The 20,736-nt window shown below is 38.1% G+C and overlaps 2 protein-coding genes across 3 annotated transcripts in view; both read right to left on the bottom strand.

The window, feature by feature from the left end:
- Window positions 1–9,885, bottom strand: part of CLTC (clathrin heavy chain) — a 59,697-nt gene extending 49,812 nt beyond the window's left edge. For both annotated transcript variants that reach the window (XM_008695477.2, XM_008695478.2), the window contains exon 1: window positions 9,754–9,885. In XM_008695477.2, coding sequence (XP_008693699.1) covers window positions 9,754–9,795 — 42 coding nt within the window. In that variant the 5' untranslated portion in view covers window positions 9,796–9,885. The remainder of the gene's footprint in view (window positions 1–9,753) is intronic.
- Window positions 9,886–19,684: 9,799 nt separating this feature from the next.
- Window positions 19,685–20,736, bottom strand: part of DHX40 (DEAH-box helicase 40) — a 46,823-nt gene continuing 45,771 nt past the window's right edge. The window contains exon 18 of the mRNA XM_008695479.2: window positions 19,685–20,201. Coding sequence (XP_008693701.2) covers window positions 20,062–20,201 — 140 coding nt within the window. The 3' untranslated portion in view covers window positions 19,685–20,061. The remainder of the gene's footprint in view (window positions 20,202–20,736) is intronic.

Here is a 20,736-nt window from a genome sequence, read left to right as displayed (position 1 = left end):
CACAGATGATGCCAACAGTTTTCTGAAGTTTTCTTCCAGTTCCAGTAGAAAAAAAACCCTTTTATTTCCTCAAGATTTCTTCCTAGTTCTACAGTATTTTTTCCAATAATCACACATTTAAACAATTAATGAGCAGCTACTGTATGCCAGACACTACACTAATACAGAGAATTCTACAATAAATGTGGTATGGCCTCCTCTACTCAGTGTGTAACAAGCCCATAGCAATTACAAGGGTGCCTTGAGGTTACAAGAATGCATGCCTAGCCCAAATATATGTGGGAGTATACACAATGTCTCAGAAGAAACAGAAATACAACCTGAAGCAGGACACACAATTTAAGGGAGGACAGAGCTACAAACTTGGGAGAGAACAGAACTAAAAATACCCTATGTGCCCAAATAGGGTATTCACTTTAGCAAGTAAACTATTCCCTGGACACTCAAAAGAGCTTTTGACTAGTATCAGAATGTAGAAAAACTAGAACTCTCATACACTGCTGGTAGGGATGTAAAATGGTGCAGCTGCTACGAAAAACAGTTGGGCAATCCTTCGAAAAATTAAAACAGTTCTAAACCATATGACCCGGCAATCCCACTCCTAGGTATATATCCAAAAGAACTGAAAACAGTTATTCGAACAAAAACTTTAATGTTCATAGCAGCACCATTCATTCATAATAGCAAATGGGTGGAAAGAACCCAAATGTCCATCAACTAATGAAAGGACAAACAAAATGTAGTATATCTATTCAATGGCGTATTATTCAGCCATTAAGGAATGAAGTACGCATACATACTGTAACATGGATGAACCTCAAACATTAGGCTTAGTAAAAGTTAGACAAAAAAGGTCACCTATTATATGATTTCCCTGATAGGTAAATCCATAAAGAGAGAGCATTTTAGTGGTTGCAGGGGATGGGAGGGGGGGTGGGAATGAGATACTGCTGAATGAATTCGGGGCAATGAAAATGTTTCGGAACTAGATACAGGTGATGGTTGTACAACGTTGTGAATGTATTAAATACCATTAAATTGTTCACTTCAAAATGGCTAATTTTAAGTTATATGAACTTTATCTCAATTTCAAAAGAACTTTGGCCCTGTTAATATAAATTCTTCGGGATTAGAAAAACTTAATATATAGTTCAAGTAGTCATTTGACTTAGTTTACAAAGACATTAAAAATTATAAAATAAACTTAGAGGGGCACCTGGCAGACTAGGTTAGTAGAGTAGATGACTCTTGATCTTGGGGTCATGATTTCAAGCCCCACATTGGGCATGGAGCCTACATAAAAATAAATATACAAAATTATAAAATAGTTTACCTGAAAATGTTTTTCAGAAACCATTTTAACTCTTCATATGCACTTTTTTTACATTAGTATTTTCATTAGCACTGGAAAGTCATCTCCATTCCACTGAAGGAAGTGCATTTTAAAAAAATCCACTATGGAACAATCACGGTAATTTTAGAACATGCCTAAAATTTCCATCTGCATATTAGAAGAGCTGTTTTTTTCACTTGTTTTTGGATTATGATCTCCAGAAATATACCCCGAATAGACTGGGTTTTTGAGGGATGTTTAAAATGTTTCCTTACTACGTCCAATAATTGTGAGTCCAGAGAACAATAATTATTAGATATGTTACATTTACCTTGTATCAATCCAGATGATTTCAAGCCTATGATAGCCTTCAATGAACAGTGTAGTATTCAAAACGGAATTGTGAGAGGGCTCCATAAATGTGAAGACTTGGTAAGGCTTTTAATATAAGGAAACTCTTGGGGTGCCTGGGTGGCTCAGCCAGTTAAGTGTATGCTTTCGGCTTAGGTCATGATCTCAGGGTCCTGGGACAGAGTCCTGAATCAGGCTTCCCACTCAGCAGGGAATCTGCTTGTCCCTCTCCCTCTGACCCTCCCCTGCTTGTTCTCTAATAAATAAATAAAATCTTTAAAAAAAAAACCGAGAAACCCATTTAAAAGAATATATATATATAAAGGAAACTCTTTCTTGAAGAATATTTTATGGTAAAAGAGAAAACTACCTTAGATTTGCAAGATTCAAAGGGAAGAATATACAGTATTGCAGAGTGGCGAAAGACATGAATTTTGTAAACCATGTTCTCCCTATGGGTTTTTTTTTTCTACTTATTTATCCTCAAATAAGGAGAGTGATCCAAAGTCAGCTGTTTGCTAAACTGAGCATACATGGATAGTCTTTGGCCTCACTGGGTCCACAATGGTGCTTTCTAAGTTCTCTTTCTCAGCTATTCAGAAACAGATGAAGATGGGGTGCCTGGGTGGCTCAGTCGGTTAAGCTTCTGTGTTCAGCTCAGGTCATGATCCCAGGGTCCTGGGACTGAGTCCCGCATCAGTTTCCTTGCTCTGCAGGGAGCCTGCTTCTCTCTCTGCCTCTGCCTGTCGCTGCCCCCACTTGTGCTCACTCTCTCTCTGTCAAATAAATAAAATCTTAAAAAGAAAAAGGAAAGAAAAGAAAAGAAAAGAAACAAAACAGATGTAGGCAACTCTCAACCTAATTCCCATTTTCACCTACTCTGATTCTCAGTCAGTAGATGGGAGTCATCAAACGGATTCTGCTCCAGAGCCTCCAGGAAGAATATAACCCTGCCAAAACCCTGTTTTCTCCTGTGTAATTCATTTCAGCCTCTGTCCTCCAAAATGTTAAGATAATAAATTTGTGTTGTTTAAAACAAAATTACCTATATAGATACAGATTCAGAACAAAGTCATCAGAAATTGCAATCTCTAGGATCCCAGTGTGCATCACTATTAAGAGTTCTTCCCTCTCCTATTCCAGAAATGAACTGGATGTAGACAATAAAAGGAAAGAATCTGGTGTAAGTCCAAGATCTTGGCTTCAATAACTGGGTAGATGGTAGTTTTTTCCTTTAGCTTAGCATGTATGTTCTACTCTACTGGATAAAGGGAGACTTCCCTCTAGCACAGGGCTAAGAACTAATATTTAAATGTCTCTATAAGCTAAGTCTTAATATAAACACACACACCACAGTCACTTCACAATTGCCAAAAAGTATTATTTTAACTTAATAAATGAGGAAGTTGAAAAAAGATAAAAATAGAGTTCAGATTAAACATCTGAGACATTTTCTACAATAGCACACAGCAGAATTTAAATTTTTTACTGCGGCAAAATGGTTTCAATGCACTCAATCCCTATTCTTTCAGAAATAAGCTTTAAAATCAGCTTTACTTCAGAACTTAAAGAAAAGTCCTTATTTACCCAATGATTCAGAACAGGAAGTACTAATATTACTGGTAGTTCTGCCTCCAAAGCACAACCCTACAAGTTTGTAACCATTTTTCCCCTCCATGGTTATACTATTCACACTGAACAAACATGTTCAACTCCCACTTTCCTTCTACCCCACCTCAAGCACCACCATTTTCCTAGAATTCTATTCAAGCTTTATATTAGTATAAACACAAAAACATGAAAAACACAGTAAAATAGAAAGAAGTTTCCTGCTTTCTTAAGTGGCTTCAGACTGGAACACATTCACTTTCCTGTCATTTAGAAAAAATCCATAGACACATTTGAGAAGTTCAGCTTTATGAGAGGGATAAAGATAATTCTCATTACAAGTTAACCTGATCCCAATCATTCTGCACAATTTTCTAGTGGGAACTTGAATAAAGCCCTTTAAAAACATCATCTAACCATCTGAAGTATAGAAAATCAAATGTTGGTTCACTGGCCCCTACTTTTCTCATAATATAAGAACTACTGAGGGGTGCCTGGGTGGCTCAGTTGGTTAAGCATCTGCCTTCGGCTGAGGTCATGATCTCAGGGTCCTGGGATCAAGCCCTGTGTCTGGCTCCCTGCTCAGCGGGGAATCTGCTTCTCCCTTTCCCTCTGCCTGCCACTACCCCCACGCCCCCCACCCCCGCTCATGCTCTCTCAAATAAATAAAATCTTAAAAACTATCGACCTAAAAAGAAATCACTGGTAGAATGTGTACAAAGACCATCATCACAACACAGATGCAAACAAACTTTGCTATATTTTGCAGTTCAAATTATACAGATCATTCACCAAATGAGGCAATGTGCCACACTGAGAAAAGACCAAGTATTAAAGTCTGACCACCCACTCACTAGCTATGTGACTCTAAAACTTCAGTTTCCTCAGGTGCAAAATAAGGCTAACCCTACCTACCTGACAGGATTTTTTTGATAATTATATGAGATCATGAACATAAAATATTTAGCAGTGTTCTTGACCCACAGTAGGTACTCAAAAAAGCTAAAATGGTGAATTAATTTTGATATTATAGATGTCAGGACAATTGAGATTTGATGAATAGTTATCCCCTCTAAGTAAGGACAAAATAAATTATATCTCTCATAACACAAAAAAAAGAAGACAAAATCCAAATCTGACAGATGGGTTTTGTATAATGCATTCAGATCCAACCCTCCTGCCATCCCTTCAGGTTAAGAGCATTAGCCACAGGCACTTGGCCAAGGGGGAAAAAACATCTAGAGCTATAAACTTTGCTATGGTTTACAAGTTGATTTGTGAAGGAGCTTTAGCATGGCGTGTATGTAAATAGAGACATAACCTCATTCTAATATAAAGGAGTGAAATATTAGTTATGACTCATTTCCCACCTAAGTGAGAACATTCACTTTAACACTACCATCTTATAGAAGGACATATATAACACTAGCAAAGGTCTGACTGGCATTCCAGGTGGGTATTTGATCAGATATAATCAAGTTTCTCAAATATATCTGACCAAAGAACATTAATTAAAAATGCACCAACGGCAGACAGCGAGTGCTCATGGGATATAATAAAAAAAAGTAACTTAAAGATTTCTTTCTCGGGGCGACTGCGTGGCTCAGTCGGTTAAGTGCCTGCCTTCGGCTTGGATCATGATCCCAGGATCCTGGGATCGAGGCCCATATCAGGCTCCTTGCTCAGCAGGGAACCTGCTTCTCCCTCTCGCTCTACTGCTCCTCCTGCTTGTGCTGTGTCAAATAAAATCTTTAAAAAAAAAAAAAGAAAAAGAAAAGCTTTCTTTCTTTTGGACAGTCAGAGCGGGATCAGTTTTATATCATATGAATATCTGTATTAAGTCATGCACAGAATCGAACATTGAATAACATCCATGGTTGCAATTGTGTGGACAGCCTTTGCCAACTTATCAATTTATAGTCCGTATTGTTCACAACTTCGTCCCTAATCCAACACAGCTGATGATTAAGTCCTCAAATCTCAAATATTTATAAACCATAAAAACCTAGGTCTGCAAATAAAATACTCTGTCACTGGTTGTGAGATACATGAATAAAATGTACTATACATAGCTAACAATTAATGTTCCTAAAGTGCTACACCAAGTACTTCCACATACGTGATCTCAGACCTTTACAGTAACTTTGTGAGGCACTAGTCCTATTTTACTGAGAAAAAGAGTCTTAACCTTGTGTTCTTCAATAGTGGAACGACATTTCACAAGCCACAGGTGATACTGACCACTTGAAATATGGTTACTGTGACTGATTTTAAAATTTAAAATAATGAAAACTAAATAGTAACTGATAATGGATTCAAGTATGGAAAACTTATGTTTGGAATAACTTAGATACGCAAATCTGCTTTTTCAACTGTAAATATTATGAAAGCTAAACAAAGATAAAAAATTTTCAATGAAAATAGGTTCTGAATTGAGATGTGCTGTGTAAAATACACATCAGATTTTGAAAAAATCAGTACCCTAAAAAAGGAATGTAAAATACCTCATTTGAAAATTGTATACTCCTTACATGTTGAAATTATAACATTCTGGGTCAAATTAGAACATTCTCGGAGCAAAATCCAACAGTTTTTGAAAAAGCACAGTAAGATACTGTAAAACTTCTCTCAAAGCCATTCTATTTCCTTGAAATATTTTGTGTCTGAAGACCCAGGATCAAATCCTATTCTGACAGTGTCCCCTTGGGTGGAGTCTCACTTTCTTTAACTATTTAATAACAATGTCTGGGGGATTAAGACCTGAAAACACCAAGCCACAGTCACAGGGAAAAACAGGCTCTCACAAGAAGTCCGCTGTTCCCTCCATTCACTAGTCACTGTTCACCACCACCATGTCCCAAAAGAGACAGCAATATTCAACTAACACATTTTTTTCAACTAAGACTTTCAAATAACGTTTTAATTTTAGTTAGTAAATATGGATGATCAGATAAAACCTTCACTCTTACAAAGTCCATCAGTATGGCCCCTAATCCTGCAGTCCAGTGTCATAGATAATAGCCTCATGTGGCCATTTACATTTAAATTAATAAAAAAGAAATAAAAGTAAAAACTTAGTTCCTCAGTCACACAAGCCACATTTCACTATCCCTATGTAATTAGTATAAATATTCCTCATGGAAGAAAGTTTTTTTTTTTAAAGGAAGAATCTTAAGCAGGATCCACGCCATGTGTGGAGCCCAAGTGGAGCTCTATCTCACGACCCTGAGATCATGACCTAAGCCAAAATCAAGAATGAGATGCTTAACCAACTGAGCCACTCAGGCGCCCCAGAAGAAAGTTCTATTGGACAGGAACTCTCAAAAGGAAAAAACACATCAGTCACAGTGACAGGAAAAACATATTGTTAAATGTAATTCAAATATTATAGGTTATGGTTTCTAAAATCATGTATTGCACTACACAGTAAAATGAAAATGACAGTGGTTCTACACACACACACACACACACACACACACACACACACACAGAGTTCCGGGTCTTATTTCCTAAACAGAGTGAAAGCACATTCACTAGAATTAGCCACACCCCTTTAAGCTGAGTAAACTGACCATTAGGAAAATTCTGAAAAATATGATACATCTTCAACTTGGAAGCCATTCCCACGTTAGACTGTAGCAGAATTCCAGGCAGTATGCCTGCCTCTCCAGGCAGTACAGTTATGCATGTAGCATATCACAGTAATACTGAGCACTGCTTTCACTGTGCAAATTAAAATAGCCATAGCAAGAACCCCTACCATTCAACTCACAACACATTCCATGCCTGCATTTATGGATCAAAGGAAAAAGAAAAGGGTGGGGAGAACCCAAGAACCTGGGAATACAGTAGAATGTGTCAATTGGCATAAAGAAACTTAATGTGCCAAGAATTGAGAACTGCAAGCAACATTTTATGTGTAGTCTAGGAATTTTTTTTTTAGAATCTGCAACTCTAGTAATCTCTTGCTCAAACAGGCACTCATCTGTTGACTATCACCCTTTAAAAAAAAAAAAAACTTATAACTTAAAATATTAACATTCATTTGATGTAGTTCCAAGCCTTGATGACAGATACTTCAGTTGGTCAGAATAGTTAAAAACAAATTTACAGTTCACCTTTAGAAACTTTCACAAAAGCTAACTCTACACTCAAGTTCCTCAATTCTTGTTCCCAATTTTTATCCTAAGTGTTTCAGAAAGTTTTCTGCTACTTAGCAAACTGGCAGAACTCAGATAAAGACCTGAGATACCAATTAAAATAATCCTTATTAATTTTTTAAAAAGGGATAAAAATGAGAAGTTAGGAGATATTCTGGAAGAGGTTAGTGATTGGGGCTCTTTGCACAATTAATCATTATCAGCTGGAGTATACAATCACACTAGCAACCTTAACTTCAGGCATGGCATATTACTACCAAAAAATGACTGAATTCTTCAAATACATTTGCAAAGCTGCTTTATACTCAAATCCTCAAATTATTTCAGAAGGAAATGGTTTCACTTGAGTATTTGCAGAAACTCAGAAATCATACCCATATTAAATCTGTCTTCAATTAGTGACAAGGCTGGATTCCAGTCTTTGGGAATATTTAATAATTCTTAATTCTTGTCTCCTCTAGAATAGAAATGAAAAGCTACTGCCCAAACCACCACTAGTCAAGAAAGAAGGTTTACTAATTGGAGATACTTCTGCCTTGTAACTAGCAACTGTACATGCTTCTGTTTATAATTTGCAAACATTTGTCTGCAGAAAGATATTTCAGAAACACTCTGAGATGAGCCTGTGCTTTCCCCTCACACTCAAAAATATTATTTTCCTAAACCTCTACATTCATTTACACCTCACTCTAACAGAAATAACCACAGCAATTAAAACTTTAATTGAGTAAGAACAGTAACTTTTATGTCCACTGTCACTTAAGATTTTTTTAACCTTTTTTAAGTGTTCTATTACTTCAGATGAGTTATCTGAAAAACACAGATGACCGAAGAAAGTGTTTTACTTATTTTTTAGATTTATTATTCATTACATTTCAAGACTTAAAGGAAAAAAATTTCTTGCTCATGCAAAGATGATAATACCTGTAAAGAAACATGAGGTTACGTTACTGATGGCCTAAATATTCATATTCAACCTTTTTATTAATAAGAATCCTTTATGTTATCAACTGGAGAAAGTAAATAAAACAGCCTTCAATGGTAAAGTGTCCAGTAGGTTACTAATATTAATGCCATGTCAAACTGCAGCATCTTTTATCATTATGAATTTAGGCCTTCAGAAGATTTGAGCTGAGGAAGGCCTCTTTAAGGAAGTATTTAGGAAGAAAGCAAATTAAGATGAATAAATTACTGCAGCCAAAGTAAAACCAGGCTTGGTGAACTATGAAAATCAGAAGCTCAGAAGAGGCTTAATTCAGTCAAGCCCTCCGATGATCATCTGCCTCGGCCCGCCACGGGCACACTGCCAGATAAGACAGTATGTTGCCTACAGGAAAATGCACCATGGGAAAGAACTCTAGAACCTACTAAAAGGAAGCCAATTACTGACCAAATAACTTTGCATATCTCAGGGCAGGTGTGCTCTATCTCCAGGGCTCAATTCAATTCCATGCAATCCTAAGAGAGGCAGCCCATGTCTACCTGCTACACTCCAGCAGACCCCAAGATAACCTCTGGATAACTTTACTACCTCCTAAAATGAAAGAGGGGATAAAAGCCGCACCATCCTCAGAGAAATAAGGAAAAGAAAGGAAAAAAAAAAGACGAGTACCTCTAGGGACCTTGACCCCAGGCACTCTGAGACTGACACCGCCCTGAGAAATATGCTCCCCCATTCTGTTCTCCTTCTGTTCCTTCAGTGACCTGTTCCTACTGCCTCGGGGATGGCAAGAGACAAGTCGCCGCCGTTCCCCCCACCCCCAGGGGAAGGTGCCTTTCCCAGTTGAGAGCCGCAGAGGGAGGAAGAAAAAAGGTTGCTCCTCCCCAGCCCACCCACCCCACAACTGCTGGGTGCAGACACGATGGGGGAAAGGGAAGAGGAGCAATGGGAGGTGACAAATCTGCACTGGCCTAGGGGATGAAAATCCTTGGTTTGGAAGAAACGCGGGAGAATTGCACCCCCCACCCCCCGCCCAATCTACCCAAATGAATGAACTGAATAAAACGGCGAAAGGGGAGGGAGTTAGAATGCGCAGTTCCTACCACCCAGGAAGTGAAAATAGAGGCCCTCGAACCCAGGCCTGGTCTCGCTGCCCTTTGCACCCCGACTCTCGTCTTTTCTATCCAAGCCCCACATCATTAACTCTTAAGCTTTCCAAGATAGCGCCCCCATCCTCCATCTACCCCAAGCACCAATACCCATCCCCCTCCGATCCTACTCTTTCTACTTGGGCCCAGACTCCACCTTCTTCTTTCCTACCACCCTCTCCACAGCCCTCACTGGCCCGGGCCCGGCCGCACCTGGAGATGCTCCTGAAAACGAATTGGCAGAATCTGGGCCATGGCGCTGTCGGGTGTATGGTCTCCTCCTGTCACTGGGGCTGCGGGGCAGCGGCTGCCCGGGCTCTCCAAGGGAGAGGAGGAGAAGGGGGAGGGGGGAGGCTGGGCTCAGCAAGATACTCTCCGGGGACGCAGGAAACTGGCAGGCAGACGAAAGAGCTCGGGTCGGGGGCGGAGGCTCCAGGGTCCGGGAGAGCCGCAATGGCGGAACCGGGCGCAGCGCAGACTCCGGAAACGGCTGAGCCCTGCGGAGGGATCCCGACGACAGAACTCCGCCCAAGTCACCTCACCCCCTCCGCCTTATGTACCCCTCCACGGAGTGCCGCGGTGCAGTGGGGCGCAGGAATTCGGGGCGCAGTGCGCCGAGGGCATCGCTTACTGCTGCGCCACGAGGGTAAATTAGAGGACTCGAAGGGACTACTTTTTTGGACTCATCACTTTCCCCAGACTCCTGCTTTTCCTCCCCCCGCTCCTTTTTTTTGCATTTTGCCACATCATGCGACTAGCGGTGACCGACGTCATTTCCGTGGGCGCTTAGGTCCCACCCACGTACTTCCGGGTGCACGTGATGCTGGTCGGGAAGGGTCGCCTCATTGCTGGCTGAATGCGGAGCGAGTTCTCGGGACATGCAGAGTCTCCTGGGAATGTGGTGGCTGTTGGGCCGCCTTGAGGAATGGCGGTGCTATTCCCTTTCCCTTTGGGCCCTGCCTATTTAAACTGAGTCCCTTACGAAGAGGACGTGGCGTGGGCAGATGGGCCCAGCCTCCCGCCCTCTCCGTGACTCAGGGAAACGGCCTCCTTGCAGAGCGCTTTCTTGGCAGCCGGCTGCAGCACTCCTCCCCCGCCTACTTTCATACCGTGGGTGGTTTCTTGCGTCTCAGGGAGGGGGAATGAAATGAGGTTTAAGATCCTCCCTTCCCTTATGCACACCCTTCTGACGCTTGGAGAAGCTGACGCTTGGATTTTAACTAGAACTAGCAATTTCTTTGTATGTTACCTAAATAATTGGCTCAAAGGACAGTGAAGGCCATTTATGAAGTGTCTCAGCTGGCCTTGTGATAGCTTTTCTTATTTCTACGGACATTTTGGCGGAAATGTATGTGATGTGGGTCTAGCTAGTATAGACAGAGACTTTGAGTATTGTATCTGTGCTACAGAATTGGACCAAAACTGTGGCAGGAGGATTTTTTTAGCCACATCAAATACGGAGTCTTAAAGGTTTCGATAATGAGTTTAACGGGGAGGCTTGAAACCCTTGAGGTTCTTCTAAGGTGTGGCTATATACATTCTTGGAAAAACGGATTATCTATTAGCGGTGTAGTTCAGTGGGACCACCTTAACATTGCCAGTGAATTAGCAGTATTGGGAATGTAAGTGCTTAAAAGCTGGAGCATCTTGTTTTCCAACAACATTAAGATAACTACAATATTTATTATCGATTAGTAACCTTCCCAGTACTTTATTGCTAAGGTATAAGCTGTAATATTTCATTAATAGCACAAATGCATTAAAAGTTTTAAGAATTTAGTTTTGTGCCTTTCATCTTTATAAGAAATGTGGCTATTTTTCCAGAAAGATCATAAGGAAAAACAAGTACACAGTAATTCTTTTTAGTGCCCTTTTCAGTTCAGCATAAAACCCTATTATATACAGTAATTTTGTGTGTTAAGCAGTTTTGCTTAGAGAAGTTTGCTTAATCATTTAAATTGCTTTTAATGTTTTCCCCAAAATATATCTCACATACTTAGGATGAGAGAAGAATCTTTGGCAGGTAAGAGAGGAGACAGAGGCTGTTATGCAAAGAATAAGAGTGAATATTTATGGTAGGCAAAATTGTGTTTTGTCTTATTAAGCCAGATGCTTGAAGATGTTCTGTATTCTGCAACATTTGAAATAACATTTCTAATTCCAGTTTAATAGTAGCTCTTTCAATCCTTTTTGGAAGCAGACAAATTCTAAATTAAAAATCTAAAGGAGTTATTGTTTTATTATAGTAAAAGCAGTAGCTTAATCGGGTTACATGTCTGATCTCAGAATCTGGGATGCAAGAGCTATATCATGAATGGGCCACCAATATTTAATTTGTTAATAACTGTCTTGCATTTTCATACAGACCTATAATTTTAAGTACATTTAGAATTCCCAAAGCAATTGATTTTAGCTTGGATATTTGAGTGTGTGGAATATCTAACTAAAAGTGCACTGAGGTTCTGTTAATGAGTGCTGTGTCATCACACATAGAAATGTAATGTATTGTTTTCAGAAGTCATTTAGAAGAAAAATAGATTACAACTTACTAGTTCATTTTGAACACTGTATCTTTCAAATCAATAAATCTAAAATTTTTCAAGAGGAAAAATGATCCAGAGGATAAACATTAAAACCCAAACCTGTGCATCTTAAAGATCAATAATTTTGGCTGAGGTAATGAAGAGAGCTTTTCACGGTAGTAAGCTGTTCCTGCAATGGTGAAAAGGCAGGAAAGGTTATCCTTCGTTTAGATGTCCTGAAGGCTGAGTCACTGTTTCCAGTTACCTGAGCAGTAATCAAATGACTTTGTTTTCAGGTGCTACCTTAAGTTAGAGAAGATAAATAACCTTATAAATCAGAAAACAAATGCTGGGTTTTAGGGTTTTTTTCTAACTATGACAATGTCTTCTAATACATCTACTGCAGTTTTTTTTAAAGATTATTTGGCAGAGAGCTCGAGGGAGAACAAGCATGGGGAGCCGCAGAGGAAGAGGAAGAAGCAGGATTCCTGCTAAGAGAAGCCAGCGTGGAGCTCAATCCCAGGACCCCCAGGATCATGACCGGAGCTAAAGGCAGATGCTTAACCGACTGAGCCACCCAGGTGCCCCTATCTCTACTGCTATTAATGTATTATCATCCCAGCTTTTAGTTTCAGAAAATATTTTAGTAAGTAGCCATATTAATAAAAGTGGTCAAATTCTTCCAATTTGAAGCTATTTTTATCAGAATATTCTGTAGTAGTTCCTCACTCTGAGTCACAGCAAGCACCATTAGCAAAAACTGCACTGCTCATACGCTATTTTGAGGAGTGTCAGTTTCTCAAAACCTATACAAAAAACCTTTACTGTACCCGTAACTTTATATTGTATGCCAGGAAATTATATAATGTAAAATATAACAATATGTTTTATATAAAATATATATATGTCAGTGAGAATGACACCTCAGAAGAACATTCATCAGATTCCTCTATAGTTGTTTATTGTCAAGCAGCCCCCAAATTAAGGCCCCTGCCTTTTAACTTGACCTTTTGAAAACAGCAGGATTTAGCTACAAAAGCCACAAAGTAAAGACATTTCTCAAACATTAAGAGATGATTAATTTTAAAGCAGAACTTTAAGCCTAACCCACTGTACCAATTATTTAAAAATCAGATTTTAATGAAACCAAGAGGGATATACTTTAGCCTTACCCAGTAAGATAAGTGGTTTTGCCATTTAAACAGCAGCTTTGAAAGATCTCAGCCCCCTAGGGCCACAGATGTGAATCCCACAGGCTTGGATAAAGAGCAGCATAGCAAAAGCACCGACTCAAGTATCAGTCAACCCACAGTGCCCACTTTATGTTGGCCCTGTACAAGGACAGATTATAGGCAAAGCTCACCTGAAAAGAAACACAAAGCCAGAAAAAATTTTTCATGGCCTTTTTGGTATGAGATGGACCTGAATTTATACTTAGTATCATTCACTTACTCAGGCTTGTCCTAAATCTAATTTATACAGGCAAGTTTTATAATGTATCATGGACAGCAAATAAGATCTATAACGAGTCTTTATTCTGTGTCAGGACTGAGCATGTTCCAAGTGAATCCCCAAGACAGCCCTGTGGGAATACAATCTGGAATCTAGTCATATTATATAGGCCCCTCCCATGTTGTCTAAAGGTTAAATCAGATTCCAGCAGAGGAATAAAGTGGCTCATAACATTACCTTAAAAAGTCATCTTAGAAAAGTTGGTTCAAATATAGTGATACACAGAGCATTATGGACAGATAAACTCAGAAGAGTTATAACCCTGCTGATCAATAGGGAGTCAGATGCATGTCACCATAACCCCTTCATATTCAAAAATTAAAGTCACTAGAAGCTTGAGAAGTTCTATACAATGAAGGGTTGAAGAAGATCAGGATGTTGGAATGATTGCTGTGGGCTATTTTTTTCCTTCCTTTCTAAATATGTAGAACTCTCTCTATTCATCTCCTAGTGTTATTACTGTCTCCAAAGCAAGGCATGACGCACAAACATGTTTTCTCAGCAATCTTAAAATTCTGTCACACTCCAGGGATAGTTCTAGTAGCAATGCACATATGCAGCCTTCTTATAGTAGTAAACTCTCAGAACAGAATGGTTAAAAACTGAGATCTGGTAAACAAAAGTTTTGGTTAACTCAATAATAAAGTTTCAAGGAAGTATAATCGAATTTACTTGGTCAATAAATACCTTACAGTACATACAATGAAAAATTAAATACTCAATGTTAAAATCTTTTCATTAAACGGTTTTTTATATTGGGAAAGCAATTCTGAATTTTAAAGTCCTCAGGTTCATCACTGTGAAGTTTTTTAAGTACATCTACATATGCAGCCTGATCTGAATATGTACCAAATTTAGGACACACTACAAATTCCTTTTTTTTTTTTTTTTAAGATTTTATTTATTTATTCAACAGAGAGAGAGACAGCCAGCAAGAGAGGGAACACAAGCAGGGGGAGTGGGAGAGGAAGAAGCAGGCTCCCAGCAGAGCAGGGAGCCCAATGCGGGGCTCCATCCCAGAACCCTGGGATCAGGCCCTGAGCCAAAGGCAGACACTTAACGACTGAGCCACCCAGGTGCCCCTACAAATTACTTTTTAAAAAATGACTTAGCTTAACATGTCATGACCGATGAAAGTGGATGATGTAAAACGAACCAAAAACCTGGTTATTTCCTTTTCTGGTTGCTTTCATTCCAAATAACTGTGAGTTTAATGTTGTACAGTATACAATTACACAACCATACGTTCTATAACATTCCAGTAAAGAAAAATATGTAGCATTCATATAAGCCTACCTCATTTATTGATTTAAGTTTCTTTTTTTTTTTTTTCAGAGCCAGCACTCTTACCACCAAGATGCATGAAAAGTTCCCTTTAGGGTAAAAATAAAAACTAACCTGATAAGGACAGCCCTTTACCGTCTCTGTATTTTTGGGCTATCTAGCTAAACCATCAAATCAGATGTAGAGATGAGATTATACTCATTATTGAGGAGCGCTTAAAAATTCCATTTCTTGAAAGGTAACTAAATAGAGTAGCAGACTGGCACACAATGGCAGTCTCTAAGTGGTATATGCTGTAAAAGGATAACCTGAGTCCAAGCCAACTTTCAAATTTTTCTGTCTGCAAGAATGAGTGGCACTCAAATTATTCATTTGACCTACTTAATGTTAGCCAAAGTTACAGACTGGAAACTGAAAAATACTTCAAAAAAGCTCCTCTCGAGGTGACACTAATATTCTTTCCATGTTTAACTCTGGTTCCTCTCTCAATCACACAAACTCTGTCTCCTTTCTTAATTTAGTCCAAGTCCTACTCTGCCTTAAAAACTCAGCTTAAAATCTATTTATCCTACTTCTTAAGCTATTATAACATTTATTGACTGTACCACCTATTTAATTCAAAGCCTGGACCAACGTATGTTGTCAGTAATCATACCTGGAGCTAGCACAGCAATCATTTATAAATATCTATCATATACAAAAGGCACCAAACTGGATGCTATGCTGTATTTTGGGTTAACCCATCTCATTTCCTATGTATTAGCTGATCACCAAGTAATATTAGGTTAAGAAACATATAGATTTTATCTAGACAAGTAATGTGATTATTTTCTTTGAAAATCTTTAACAGTTGGGGTGCCTGGCCAGCTCAGTCAGTAAAGCATGCAACTCTTGATCTCAAGGTTGAGTTCAAGCCGCACACTGGGTGTGGAACCTACTTAAAAAAAAAAGGAGGGGGGTGCCTGGGTGGCTCAGTCAGTTAAGTGTCTGACTTTTGGGTTGGCTCAGGTGGTGATCATGAGGTCAAGGGTCATGAGATCAAGCCTTGCATTAGGCTCCTCACTCAGTGGGGACTCTGCTTGAAGATTCTCTCCCTCTGCCCTTCCCACCACTTGTACTCTCTCTAAAATAAATAAATAAATCTTTTAAAAAAAGAATTGAAAATCTTTAATACTTTCACAAGAGAATTTTGTATTTTTCATATTTTAAGGTTAAAGGAACAGATAAGTAATATAGATTACTTTGAAAATTCTGGGGAGAATAAAGATTATAATTTAAATTTATTGATGGCTTAACATTATGTTCAATCCTATCAACTCTGCTATAAAGAAAAATAAAAGCCAGAAAAATCTCAGATATTTCATGAAATTAAGATCTTTTCTTACAAATGAAATAATCTGAATTAGAATGGGTATGTGAAAAGTAGCTTTCCTGGATTAAAGTGCAAGTGGTAAAGAAGTGAAGTCAAAAGAATAATGTTTCCTGATTGGAAAATTACATGAAATTTAAATTTCATTGTCCACAAATAAAGTTTTATTGGAACACAGCCATACCCATTTGTTTATGTACTGTGTATGGCTGCTTTTATACTACAATAGCAGAGTACTTTCAAGAGAGACTGGCCTGAAAGCCTAAAATATTTACTGTCTGGCCTCACCAAATTCAAATCAGTTATTTCTTATAGACAGTTTGAAAATAAGGAAAAAGAGCTGAATATCTAAATATGTAAATTAACATAATAATGAGCCACCTTTTTTTGTCTATAATTAGAAGACTTTTTTGAACAACTACAGGCTACAGTAAGACAGGCACTTTATGACACTGCTGTTGGGAATGCAGGTTCACCTGTTCTGCAAAGCAGTTTAAGAGTAGGCCTCAGGAGTCTCAAAAATCACTTTCACCGCTGTGTGGAATTTGACCATAAGAACATATCACAATTATTCAGCCATTTCCCAATTGACACATATATATTGTTCTCAATTTCTTTGCTATTAGAAACAATGGAGTATACCATTTTTATGAATGCTGTATTTAATATTTTTTAAATGTATTTAACATCAAGTCATCAAATGATGCTAAATCTATGTGAGTCAAACTTCATGAGGAACAGAGTATTTTATATAATCCCAAAGAGTTCCTAGGATATAAATCTAAAGGTGGGCTTGCTGGGTCATAGGTTATGCACATGTTCAACTTTACTAGATACTGTCAAAATGTTCTCTAAAATAGGAGCAATTTATTCTGTGCCAACACTTTTCAGGCATATTGATTGTTGCCAATCTGATGAAAAAGAATGGCATCTCACTGTTTTAAAGTGGATTTCCCTAATTACTAGTAAGATTCAGTACCTTGTCTTACCATTTGTGTTTCCTCTTTTGTGAGAAAACATGTCCTTTGACCATTTTTCTATGATAACATTTGTCTTCATTTGTTTTTGTTTTGTTTCATTTAGTAATTTGAAGGTGAATCCTCATTCTTTAAAGAATAAATTTGTCCATTACCACTACCGTTCCTCCAAGGCTCCTTCCACCTTCTTAACTAGATCTAGTATTCTCCTCTCATCCTATGGACAGCCTCTCTCAGTGCAAATCAACTATTTTTACAGCAACTATTGTCACAATTACCTTAAAGCTTTAATGATGTCATTCCCCTTTAATATATTCATATAGGACAAAATAAGTTCAAATTCCATAGCTTGGCTTTCAAAGCCTTATATAATCTGTTCTCAGCCAACATTTTTAGCCTATTACTATCCTACATATACTCTATGCACCAAATAAACTGGATAGTTTGCCACCCTTCTCAAATAGCCCCTGGGCTTTCTAATTCTCTGTCTTGATCTATGCTACGCCAAGCATCCATCTGTTTACTGGAAATTCTTCTTCAAAGAAAGCTCTTTCTTATAATGCCAACAAATATAGGAAAGAATTAGGGGGAACAATCAGCATTTTGCAACCATAAAAATAAAACTGATTTGGCAAGAATCATCAGTTGATGATAAATCCAGAGGATGATAATTTATGAGGAATAGGCTATTTAACATAATCTCAACATATCTCTCCCCAAAATTACTTCTTAATAGTAAGAGTAACTACACTAAAGAAATCAAAATACCCTAACCAAGTAATCAAAATTAATGCCACCGATAACGGGCAAATACCATGTACCTCCATATTTGATGCCTTAGGAAAGACATTGGTATTACTTATGCAGTTCTCCAGTCATAGAATTCCCACTATGTGTTCCAACCATGAGGAAACATTAGAGAAATCCAAACTGAGGACGTTCTATAAAATAACTTAGCCTGGGGCACCTGGGTGGTTCAGTTGGTTGAGCATCTGACTCTTGATTTTGGCTCAGGTCATGATCTCAGGGTCGTGAGATCGAGCTCTGCACTGCTTAAGATTCTGTCTCCCTTCCCTCTAAAAAAGAAATGAATAATAATTTAAGCCTATATTACTAAAAAATGTCAGAAATGTTATTCAAAAATTTAAATGTGAAAGACCAAGAAAGACTGAGAACATTTTCCAGACTAAAAGAGATTAAATACAGTACAGGATTCTTGACTGGATCCTGAATTGGGGGAAAATGCTATAAAGGACATTATTGGGACAACTGATGAAATCTGACTACGACTATAGATTTAGAATGTGTGGTTAATATTTACTGAAATGAAAGGGCATTTATTCTAAGAATCCACATACACCCCTACCACATCTAAGAAAATACACTGATACATATACCTGAGACGAGAACTGGTAAGACTAATGTGCTGAAATAGTGTCAAGAGCACTAAAGATTACAACGGACAAAGAAACAATGCTGGGAATGTTAGAGGAACCATCATCACTCACCTTACTTTAAGAACAAACACACAGATTTGGGTCCTTATGTGATTTTTCAGTTAAAGGCTCAAGTTTCTAATATTGAACAGAAAACTTTTAAGACACCAAAGGAAATAACTGCAAAAGAGTCAGTTACCTATAAAAAATTTAGATTCTTAATTTTTACAAAAATTATCTAAAAACACACATTATACTACCTTTTGAATTTTAATGACACTAATAGCTTTATTTAACAAACATTGAGTGACTACTATGTGCAAAGCACTGTGCTAGGTGCCATGAAAGATACAAAGATGAGAAAGACACAGTCCCTGCCCACAAGGAGCGTATAATCTAGTGGGGGGAGACAGACAAATACACAAATAACTAGAATACAAGGCAGTAAACAACAGAGTGGGCAAGTGCTGAGTGTGGCCTGAGTGTGATACTAACTAGCCTCAAGGTTCCAATTTGAAACACTGGTGATGTAGTGTTGGCTGCTTTGAAAAAATTCCATCTCAAGATCAGTGTAACAGATGTTTAAATGGTCCTACCCAAGCAGCTGGAGGCAAGAGAGTAGGCCAGGTGGAGGGGCTGTTTGAAACACTGTCACACCTACATACACGGTGTTGATACAAGTATGTAGGGACAGCTAAAATATATATATATGTGTGTGTGTGTGTATATCATCTGTCCTTTGGTTAATGGCTATAGCTACTGTTTTAAACAATATATTTTTATATAAAAAGGAATTTGTATAATCCCAGAAAAATCAATTTAAGGATTAATATTAATTCAACAAAGAAACTTGCCATAGGCAATTTTCTTATTTACTAATTAAGTCTTTTCTCTAAATATCTATAAAGCTCTGTAGCAATTAAACGGTTAGATATCTAAGTATTGCTGAGTAAAAACCTCTTACATTCAGCCTTCTGAAGGAAATGGTCACATACCTGATAACCTGATATAATACTATTCTAATAGCAACAAGAAGGCCTTAAAGAGATTTAAGGAAAATAATTTTTAATGCTTCGAATGCAAATGGAATACACGCTGATTAAATACAATTCAATGTTCTTTGAAAATATCTCAATGACAGCATTTGACACCAGTTAAGGCCAGCAAAATTGAAGTGAGGAAAATATCACATGTATTGTCTTTCATTGGTTTCATATATCCTTGCCTATGACAATGGCAACTCAATCTTTTCTTTGAAAATTCCATTTATTAGTACTGATGAACTTAGATTTGTTTTTAGCTTGTATGCTAACAACAGCTGCTGACCACTTCCTCTGGGTAGTGCTGTCTGATATAAATGGCAAAGTAAAAGCACGTTTCCTGGCTGCTTTTCCTACTTCCTGAATTGGAGGATTCACTGCTTAGCCTGTTTCCTTCCGTGTGTCACTGTGATCCTGGGACCTCTGCTGCTTTCGCTCAAGGAAACGAGCACGTGCATCTGATATGGATTTATCATCGTTTCTTCTTTGCATCTTCTTTAGGACTTCTTTTGAGATTCCATCTGAAAACGTTACAAATTAAATAAAAAATTAAAAAAAGAAAAGAAAACATTACAAATTAATCCAGTAAAACTTTAGTTGTGAAACTCAGTACAAGAAATGTTAAGAGAAGGAGATGCCCTGATTTTTCAATGTTAAGGGGGAAAAAAAGGAAATTAAATTTTGTCCTTTCAAAAGAAACAAGTGGTCTATGGTTAAAAAATAAGAAGAAAGAAAGAGAGGAAAGGAGAAGAGGAAGAAAAGGAAGAGAGAAAGAAATGCAAGCACGAAGGCCTAAATGTTAGAATAAATGACCCTACCTCAAACATGTAGTACAGTTATACACTGCAACAAAACACTACATTTCTAAAGACTCTTCCAGATCTTGGGCAAAATTCCTTACCACTCTATTTCTCATGATGTTAAAAAAGGATAATACAATTTGCTCCATCAATCAGTCTCAGAAGAGGAAGAGAGAATCCCAAGCAGGCTCCAGACTCACTGTGGAGCAGATGCAGGGCTTGATCTTACAACCCTGAGATCATCACCTGAACCGAA

This window comes from Ursus maritimus, unplaced genomic scaffold (assembly GCF_017311325.1).
Source record: "Ursus maritimus isolate PB19 unplaced genomic scaffold, ASM1731132v1 scaffold_24, whole genome shotgun sequence".
Taxonomy (NCBI): Eukaryota; Metazoa; Chordata; class Mammalia; order Carnivora; family Ursidae; genus Ursus; species Ursus maritimus.
The sequence above is the reverse complement of the archived record's forward strand: the minus strand, read 5'-3'. Positions and strand labels throughout refer to the sequence as shown.